This window comes from Aspergillus foveolatus (assembly GCF_047715535.1).
Source record: "Aspergillus foveolatus strain CBS 279.81 unplaced genomic scaffold BDW70scaffold_213, whole genome shotgun sequence".
Taxonomy (NCBI): domain Eukaryota; kingdom Fungi; phylum Ascomycota; class Eurotiomycetes; order Eurotiales; family Aspergillaceae; genus Aspergillus; species Aspergillus foveolatus.
In genome coordinates, this window is record NW_027396277.1 from 870 (window position 1) to 10,527 (window position 9,658).

Consider the following 9,658-nt stretch of genomic DNA (forward strand, 5'->3'; position numbering starts at 1 on the left):
ATTATGAATTCCACTCCAAGGCCTTTCATAGTTACTATAGATATCTGCATTATTGTTAGAGAATAGCATACCATTGTCAAAGTGCAGGCCCAGGCTGGCCCCGTGGCAACCGTAAGTACTTAATCTCCTACACCGCGGCCAGATTCCAGAATAAGGTGGCTAGGTCAGGGCCTCAAGGGTGAAATATATATAATTTTCGCCGGTCTGCCGTTAACGGATAAAAATAGCCGGTCCGTTAACGGATAAGATGAGAGCCTGCCGGTTTGACCGGATTAGAAACCGGATAGGGAAAAAGTGCGCCGGTCCGTTATTATTTCCGGTCTAAACCTGATAAACCGGCCAACCGGCCAACCGTATACAGCTCTAGGTATGTGCGTCCATCACAAGCACAGCCCTGGACGTCCCATCGTCCATCGATACATGGACAGAACCTCTTTTCGTAGAGTCTGAAGTTCCGTCTTGCTCATCTCGGGCCGTCGGGCATTATACAGTATAGACCTAAAGGCTTTCCGAAACGTTTTCTTCATTTCCAGATATCAGCACATTTTCCTCCAATAGCGCGAGAAGCCCTCACCTGGAACTCCGTGCTCAGCGTGACAATAGCGACCTCGTGTGCTCGAATAATCACCTCGCAGGCCTCCTCAACTGAGGGATTAGGGCCGATCTGGGACATTCGCTCTGCAAAGAGCAAAAGCACAAAGCTCCCATGGAAGAGGTAGATGCCGAACAGGTATGGCATGAACGATAGCTCAGGATCGACTGTGAGAATGTCCGAGATTGCCCGAGCCGCGGCAATGGAGCTCGAGGAGCAGTCGGCAAAGCGGGACGAGGTGATCCAGTCTCCATCATCTTCGAGCATAGTAATCGCATCCCATTTGCCGTAGAGCAGAACATAGAGAACCTTGAGGATGTATACCGCATACGCCACTACCATATTTGCGGTGTCCTTTGGCACGGTAGTGTTTGGAGGGCTACGGGAGGGGTTACTGGCGCCTGCGAAGTCACGGAGACTGCGCTCACAGTGAGTGAGGCTTGCTTTTAACACTTCGAGAGAGGTATCATCGTGAGATACCAAGCGTGGGTGATACCGCCGGAGACGAAAGTCAATGATATCCCCGAGAATGGCCATCATGGGGAGGAAGTATTCGAAGAAGCCTGCGCCAGAAATTGTGGTTGGAGGGCCATAACTGCGTTGTTGCAACGCTTCTACACCTTGAGTACCGAAGCTCTGCCACGAATGTTCCGGCAACGGCGTGAGGACCTCGCATTCGGCGTCCAGAATGTGCAAGGAACGGTTGTGCGAGAGCGCCAGGTGCCTGTCTACCGCATAGACAAGCCAAAATGCTCTCCGCTGCTCTTCATGCTCTTCTGCCGATGCCTGCGACTTATCATAATTCGGCGTATTTCCTGGCATCGAAGGCTCTTTGTGTAGGCCGAGGTACTTGACGAGGCCCACCGTTTTGTTCCACCACTTCACACAGTCAGACTTATATTCGCCTCCCGAGATGACAATTGTCAGGAGCGCAAAAGTCAATACGTCGTCCACGCAGGGTTTAGGTCCGGTGCTGAATGTTCTTGGAGCTCTGTCCGACGCTTCTGTGTCGAGACTCGTAGTAGAGTCTTCTTCTAGCTGCCACCCTCCTAAGCGAAAACATAAACATGTATACCGAGACCAAGAAAGAGCTATTGAGACCTACCAGGAACCCGACGCCAGTTGTCCATATCTCGTCTTCTAAGAAATGACATCGCCACCCCGTATAGTTCATTAACGATCCGCTGGCGGGACCCGGGTACGTAGAATATTCGAAAATCGGCTGTGTGCGCAACGCACCACAACATAGTGGCCAGTAATGCAGGCGATGTCGGCCGCGGCTTTGACGGATGCAGAACAGATTTCTTTCTCAGAACCGGCGACAGAATATAAGGGCTGTGAGCAAAGCAGAGGGAGCTGCCCGGCTCTGAGAAAAAGATATCTAGCAAGTCACAGGCAATTTCTGGACAGAGGATATTCTTTAAAGCAGGAAGGAGCGGCTTAAGGCAAGGATAACGGCAGGTTGAGTTTCGAGCTGGACTTTTTTCACTGGTAGATTCGCTCGGAGAAGCTGGGAATGTGCTGACGAGAAGCGGATCCATCGGAGATAGATGAGAAGAATGACCAAGACCCAACGGAAAATGAGACGAATCCGGTACGAGAGGCGAGTTGGTCTGAATCTGTTCAAAGTTTATACCGTTACTTGAGTCAGTGGTTAGGTTGGGCTGTTCGAGGCCTAAGCAGTGCAGCGGCGCTAATTGCAGCGATGCCTGTATATCATCTTGGTTGGTAGTTGAATGTCTAGAGGAGATTCTTGATTCTATGGGGGAGGGTGACTCCTGCACACTTCTATACCTATCGGAAAGCGATCGTGATCCGATACTTCGCCTGGCCAGGTTTGTTTTGCGCCCTCGTTTCTTGACCTGACGATTGTACTGGCACCGGTGTCCTAGATCTGGGGACATTAATCAAGCCGAGGCTAGAAATCGAGGAGGAGTTGAATGTAATGACTTACAGTGGCAGCGCTCACTGTACTCCCATAATGGATTGAGCCTAGGCGATACGAGAATGAGCAGGGAGAAAACAATCATACCAGGGCAGGTCGCCATCACATCGTGTGCGAGAGAAATTGCATTGATCGCAGGCACGGCCAACCCTCCTTTGGCTCATAGTAGAGCGTCTCATTTGGTAGCTGCCGAGTTTGCGAGTCGAGGAGGGAAAATATGGCCGGATTCAACTGCGCGGAGAAGAGCAAGGCTTTTGTGGGGTACAGAGCAGGCCCGGGGTCCGCTTTCTTCTTTCCGGGGTTATTTCGCATGAAGAACAAGCTAAACAATTAGCCCACCAATCATGTAATCCGGTTGCTGCCAGAGTACGCCGGCTTGATACCCTGTGGATCACCTGCAATAGTACGTAGTAGCAGCACTCAGTAGTATTGGTAAAGGGCTACAGGTATAGTCGTGGGTGCAGGATCACAATACGCCTCGAATGGGGATAATAGATAAATGCAGCCCGATTCATAACCTATAGACAGTTCAACTCTACAACCAATAAACTGAGACCTAAGAGAATCTCTACTTCATCCTGCCCTTTCTGCATCTACTTCGACTCAGCTACCCTTTCTGTCGTCTGCTGGCCGCCCTTTTCTTCATCGGCACCAGTTTCCTGAGGACGTAAACCAACATCAACCGCAGTGTAAGCATCCGCGCAGTTACGGTACGTAGGCACAAAGTTGACGCATATCGGATACGACCAGGCCGCAACGAAAAAACAGAGCGGGACAACCATGGCAAAGCCGGTATTGCGAGCATCCGCTGCCACCCCCAGCAGTGGCGGAACACAGGCACCTCCGATGACACCGCCGATAATGAATCCTGATCCTCGCTTCGTGTGGCGGCCGAGTCCGCGCATACCCAGCGCGACAATGGTGGGGAAGCAGATCGACTCGAAGAACAACACGGTATAAAGCATCGACATGCCGGTGTTGCCTCGTTGAGTGATAGATGGGGCGAGGAAGACAATGCACACAGTCAAGAAAACTCCAAACACCCAGCGGGGCCTGTAGAAATGCATAAGGATGACTCCGACGAATCGGCCGACGGCGAACGCGGCCTGAGCCCCAGCGAGGAACTTGCTTCCGAGACTGGAATCCGTGTTCGGGCGAGTCTCGGTGACATAGTTGATGAAGTACCTATAGAGGTCAGCTTGCGTCTGCACCTATTGAAGCATATAGTATGAGCATACCCTGCAATTGCAGTTTGTGAGCCACAATAACAAAACTGCGCAAAAGCGGCATGGAAAAGCCGGTATTGCTTTCTTAGCGGTTTCTCGTTGTCTCCAGTGCCCGTTTCCTGCGCCTGATATTCCATATCCGCGTCGGTAATCTCGGGGATTGTGGAGAAGAAAAAGATAATGGCAAGGCTGAAAACGAAGATCGCAGTTGCAGTGTAAACCCACTGGACGTTTTCCAAGGCTTTTTGGTCATCAAAGTCGAAGAGCACGTACGATCCGAGAACAGGTGCTACCACGGTTCCAATGCCATTGAACGCCTGGGACAGGTTGATGCGAATCTCGGAATACTTTGGAGGCCCGCAGACTATGCATGTTACCAGAGGCGGCAGCCAAGTCAAGATTGAAGAAGGCCCTACTTGCAATGTACGGATTAGCTGCTGTTTCCAGCGAACCAAGGCCGTTCCCAATGATAAAGATGCAAACGCAGAAACCCCCAAACGAGTGCGCCTTGACCGCGGGAATAGCAAGCAGCGCACCCAGGCCTATAAGCTTCAATGTCAGCACTTCTCGGAGACCCACCATTTCCTTTCTTACCGTAAAGGAAAAGCCCCCAGATGTACACAGCTCGATACCCGAGGTGGCGAAGAAGCCATGCTGCGTGACCGAGGGAGGCTAAAGGGTAGGCACTAGGACACGTTCAATACCATTCCAAACTGCACCGTTTCGACATTACAAACCCAAAGTAGGCCGCCTGAAGGCCCGACGACCGTGCCTTAGATATTCCAAGAGTCTCCTGAAAGTGCTTGTTCAAAGTATCGAGCAGGCCGTAGGAGAAGCCCCAAAGAAAGAAGAGGCTAGTCACAAGACAGACCGGATACAGAGACTCTCGAAGAGTCAACTCGGCGGCGCGCGTTCTGTTGCCATCGTGCACCTTCAAGCTGCGCCTTCTCCAGAAAGAGGACATGATGCTGCGTGGTTAAACGGAGTATAGTGTAAAGGAAAGGATGATGGGTTGATAGCAAGATCTGATCCAGATGTAAGTGTAGTATTTGTAGGATTTTTAGGATTTTTATCGCATGACTACAATGTTCAACGGCTCTTGTGACGTTGAACAAGCCAGTAATGGCAGGATCGATATTGTCGTCAGCTTCATTTTCGCAAATGGTCTGTTGAAATATTGTTAATTGCCGTCGGGATATACTACCTTCAACCCGGCTAAACGCATGCTGTGCTCTCGGATAATTAGACCGGGTTAATTCCGGCAATATGGAACGGGTTTTTCGGCCACATTGTCACCACCGCCTTACCTTTCGTCCTTCGATTCTTCCAAGTCCAGAGTTATTCCATTGGAAGGCGGAACAACCTTGAAATTGGTACGAAATTATGCAAAGCTCGGGCCTTTCCGTCACCCTGAAATAACGCCCCCTTTCTCCCACATTGCACATACTATATTCCCCCACATATTGCAGTGGATCGGGGCTCGGAAACACCCGAGCAGGAGCCAGGGCAGAAAAGAAGACTTGCGGAGAGCAGTTCTTGCCAGACCAGGTCGGTCGTAAAGAGCAATCTAATAGCATCCTGCTTAGGGTTAGGAATTTCACAAACTTAGAAACATTTTACCACATTTCTTAGCATATCGCCGGTGAAAGTACTGAAGCACCTAGTACCCTATTCATTTATTGCACTAACTATGCTGAGTCTTACACCTGGTTCTAAACAGTAATAGTGTATTTCCTCCCCTTCCTCGTGGCAATAGGACCCGTGTACTTCTTGCCGTTAACATAGAAAGCAGTATCACCGTCAACAAGGAGCGTAAGTTCATTGCCCAAAAGAGACTTGACCGTCGCCTTCACAAGTGCACCATCCTTCCACTCGATATCCATCAAAAACCCTTTACGAGCAACAAGCCCTGTAACAGAACCAGTTGGGATCGCTGCAGGCAGAGCTGGCAGTATATGAACAACCCCTGAATGACTCTGTAGTAGCAACTCCGGGATTGCCGCCGTGTAGCCTAGATTCCCGTCGATTTGGAATACGCTAGAGCCGCCCTTATCGCTGTTCCAGAGGTTCGTCAAGAGAAACGTTTGAATCCACGTCTTGACATTATCCCAAGCATCGTCGCCTCGGTAAAGGCGGGCGTATAGAGCGATAGACCAGACGCGCGACCAGCCGGTACTACCGCTACCGCTATCCATCCGATGGTCTAGTAGGACGCCTGCGGCATCCGCAAGCTCGGTGGAAGCGAGCGGAGTAAGCTGTGTTCCAGGGAATAGACCAAACAGGGGGGAAAAGTGGCGGTGGGCAGGGTCTGCCTCGACAAACTCCTCGATCCATTCAAGGATCTGGCCGCCTGAGCCAATTTGCGGGGGTCTGATCTTGCCCACGTGTTCCTTCACTGTATCTGCGAAGTCGTCGTCGATCCGAAGAATTTGGTGTGTTTCATTCAGGGCAGTGAGCAATTCGAAGAGAATGCTGTCATCCAATGTCGGGCCTACGGTTAGCGCCTCGTTTGATCCCGCGACTGCCATACCGGACGGGATCTGGAACGAATTCTCTGGCGAGCAGGAAGGCCCAGTTGTTAAATATCCGTCCAGCTCGAAAAGATAGCACTCGAAGAACTCAAAAGCGCTCTTGAAGATCGGGTACGCCTGGTTCTTAAGAAACGTTGTGTCGCCGGTAAACCGGTAATGCTCCATCATGTGAAGGGCAAGCCACGCCCCGCCCATCGGCCAGATTGAATATTTTGTTCCATTGTCGACGGGCACGGCGTCGCCCCAGAGGTCGGTGTTATGGTGCAGCACAAACCCGGGGCAGCCGTACATCCTCTCCGCCACATCCTGGCCGCGTTCCTGCACCAGTTCAAGGAGATCCCAGAGCGGCGAAGTCAGCTCGTTAAGATTAGTTGTTTCTGCGGGCCAGTAGTTCATCTCGAGGTTGATGTTGACAGTGTATTTCGCACCCCAAGACGGAGCGTAATCTTGGTTCCAGATCCCTTGCAGCCCAGGAGGCAGAGATCGCTCCCCGGTACTACGAGAAGACGCAATCAATAGGTGTCTTCCATAGTTGAACAAGAGGGTTGCAAACTCGACGTCGTCGTCTGGCGATGACCTGTAGTTCACCATCCGTTCGTTGCTAGGAAGGGAGGCAGCATCACCAACAGATGCTCCCAGGTCGAGCGTAACCCGGCTCGCCAGCTTCTTGTGATCATTGATGGCCTCTTTCCGGAGTGCCTCATAACCAAGCCCAGTGGCAGCATCAAGCTTGCGATTTAACTCTGCCTCTTGGTAGCTCTCGGTCTCGTACCGGTACGAGGACTCCGCGTCGAGAAAAAAGTCCACCGTTGTAGCGCCTGATACAACTAATTTGATTCCATCGGCCGTTACATTTCCTAGTAAAATCAATATCTGCAAGCCAATGTGATGGAATGTGGTCTAACCTTCGTCGACGACAATTCTCACTCCTGCAGTGAAAGTAGAATAATCTTCCACTGCCGTGTTGGCCTTCATGATGATAGAGTTGACACCATCTGCGATACTGGCAATATTCTGCTGAACCCAATTCGAGCGCCGCAGGTATGCGTTCAGGTTAACCGCCCCTGCAGTGTCGGCTTGGATCCGGAAACCCAGGACTCCAGACGGGGCGCTAGCGATGAGTTCACGCCTACAACGTATTAGCATTCTTCCACTCGTAGAGATTTTCCAGGATCTTACTTGTAGCTCACACCATCATATTCGTACTCGCAAGCCGTGTATCCCTCAATCGTGTCCAAATAGCGAACGAGATTGGTCGCATCCTCCCTCTGCCCAAGATCAACATACAGGTTAGACAGAACCTGATAACTGCGTGGGTCTACAGAGGTCCCCGTCATATCAGACAGAGCCAACTTTCCTGCGGCCGTGATATTCCCATCGACCAGATGGGCTCGGATTTGGGGCAGAGACCCGAGTGCTCTTGGGTTAACCCGGTCCTGGAACGTGCCGCTCCAGACTGAGTCTTCGTTCCAGGTGATGATCTCCGTCGGGAGGCAGTAGAGTGTTCCTCCTAGACGGCCGTTGCCGACTGGGAGGCTAGCGTTGAACCGGGTACCGGGCGTATCGTACCAGAGGTAGCGCGAGCCGTCAAAGGTCACTCCTAGGCCTCCGGTTATAAGGGCTGTCAGCGCGACTGCCGCGCTCAGGTGGTTGCGGAATGCCATTGTACCTGCAGGAAGAACAAGGCTTACTGCTGATGTAGTGAGAAGGGATATATGGGGGATGGTGTTCGAAAACCTGCCCCTTTTATAGTGATCTTCTAGCAGTCTACTTCGAGTCAGTAAGTGTCGATCAGATACTCCGGCGTTGAATGAAATGATGATCTTCAACCGTTAAACGGACCAATTACGTACCCCACGGGGAATTAATGTAAACTGTGGGAGATATTCAGAGTCGGGTATTATACAGGTAGGATATATACCTTAAACTGCCCTATTAGCCTTTTTTTCCCTTTCTAATTATAGTGTCTCAACTCTGGTTATAGGGTGCCTTTGAAATCAGGTGTCATGGAGCTACTGAGTCCAGTATGCGATCCTGGAGTGGAACGACGGTTTTAAAGACAAGGTTATGCAGGCTCTCAGCTCGCTCTCAGCTCGCCTGAAATTTCCTTCTTTGCCGCCTGTGCCCTCGGGCTTTCCGAGGTCGTCACACCGTATCGCAGTCCATACCCGATCTGTTCAGAGCGCAGAATGAAATGGGCGGCAGGGCTTCATCTGTCCTGTCAGTACAGCCATAGTGCGGTTGCGCTTGAGTTATTGAGTGCACAGTACAGTCCGATCCCGACGCAAAGGCCAACATTGAGAGACCCCCTCATCTGAGCGTGGTCCTCTGGCCGCGATAGTCTTGTGAAACTTCTACCCGACTACGGGACAAACGCAAAGATTCAAGGTCGGCGCTTTGGAACGGGCCTCCAGGTGGCGGCTGTTCGTGGCCACCTGGGCATCGTTCAGCGACTTGTCCATCAAGGAGAGGATATGAGGCTAAGGGCCGCCAGTTCGGAGCCGTGCTGCGGGCTGTCTTTGTTTGCGAGCATATGCAGGTAGTCACGGAGCTTCTGCCTTCTGGGGCTGATAATAATGCTCCTGGGGTTGACTCTCAAACTATGTGTGACGAGGCATCCCAAGGGGCCGCTGCTAATCCAATAAGTACTGTCATTCAAAGCATTGACCAGCAGCAATATTTGCATAAGCAGCGAAATATCAGCGTTGAGACGAGAATGAAAGCCTCCATCCAGTTACTACTCGATATAAAAATCAATAGAAATCTCAAAAAGTCGGGCTTCGGGCCAGCACTGCACGCAGCCTCCCGTGCCGAGCGTGCCGATGTGGTGAAGCAACAATTTTCACGCGAAGAGGCAAATGTCAATAGTGAAGCTGTTTCTGCAGTATCTTGAAGCCGGTAACCGTATGTGGAAGCGTAATTACTGCGGTGGAGCTGTGAAAGGGCGCAGTGTCAGAAAGACCAAGCGACGTCAGCCAATCGACCAGCTGTGCCGCAGCTAGCGTATAACGATAACGGATAAAAGACGGACCGAACTGTCATATTGGCAATATGAAGACTAGGCCTGAAGTAGACTAGTGTCATATCTGCGATATGAAGGAGCATACTGGAAGTATGATCGGGAACATAACGAGAGTATGATACCAGCATACCGGGGGTATGATGGAGAAGGGTATTTAAGGACGCTCATTCACCATGTAATTAGTTTTGTACTTCGTGTCTTATTTTCGGAACAACCAAGATAGCCAACATTGTCAACGTTATCAAGTTCATTGCATTTCACTCTACCTTCCTTGTCTGATCTCAGAATATCCTTAGGACCTGTTGAGCCCGACTCCTAAGAAGGACTCTTTTGGCCTTATCT

At 51.0% G+C, this 9,658-nt stretch overlaps 3 protein-coding genes across 3 annotated transcripts; all 3 read right to left on the bottom strand.

The window, feature by feature from the left end:
- Positions 1–380: 380 nt before the first annotated feature.
- Positions 381–2,701, bottom strand: BDW70DRAFT_154698 (fungal specific transcription factor domain-containing protein; the record flags this gene model as incomplete). The annotated part of the gene is made up of 4 exons (XM_073739908.1): positions 381–521; positions 575–1,641; positions 1,698–2,486; positions 2,617–2,701. 4 exons carry the CDS (start codon positions 2,699–2,701, stop codon positions 381–383), a joined length of 2,082 nt encoding a protein of 693 aa, XP_073590570.1.
- A 429-nt stretch (positions 2,702–3,130) lies between these two features.
- Positions 3,131–4,879, bottom strand: BDW70DRAFT_167938 (MFS general substrate transporter; the record flags this gene model as incomplete). The annotated part of the gene is made up of 5 exons (XM_073742338.1): positions 4,501–4,879; positions 4,358–4,449; positions 4,180–4,305; positions 3,776–4,127; positions 3,131–3,722 (listed from the first exon to the last, which is right to left on the bottom strand). Exons 1-5 carry the CDS (start codon positions 4,725–4,727, stop codon positions 3,131–3,133), a joined length of 1,389 nt encoding a protein of 462 aa, XP_073590571.1. The 5' UTR covers positions 4,728–4,879.
- Positions 4,880–5,475: 596 nt separating this feature from the next.
- Positions 5,476–7,958, bottom strand: BDW70DRAFT_165144 (glycoside hydrolase family 95 protein; the record flags this gene model as incomplete). Its single annotated transcript, XM_073741661.1, has 3 exons — positions 5,476–7,151; positions 7,200–7,423; positions 7,474–7,958. The coding sequence occupies 3 exons, from the start codon at positions 7,956–7,958 to the stop codon at positions 5,476–5,478; spliced, it is 2,385 nt and encodes a 794-aa protein (XP_073590572.1).
- Between the last annotated feature and the right edge of the window lie 1,700 nt (positions 7,959–9,658).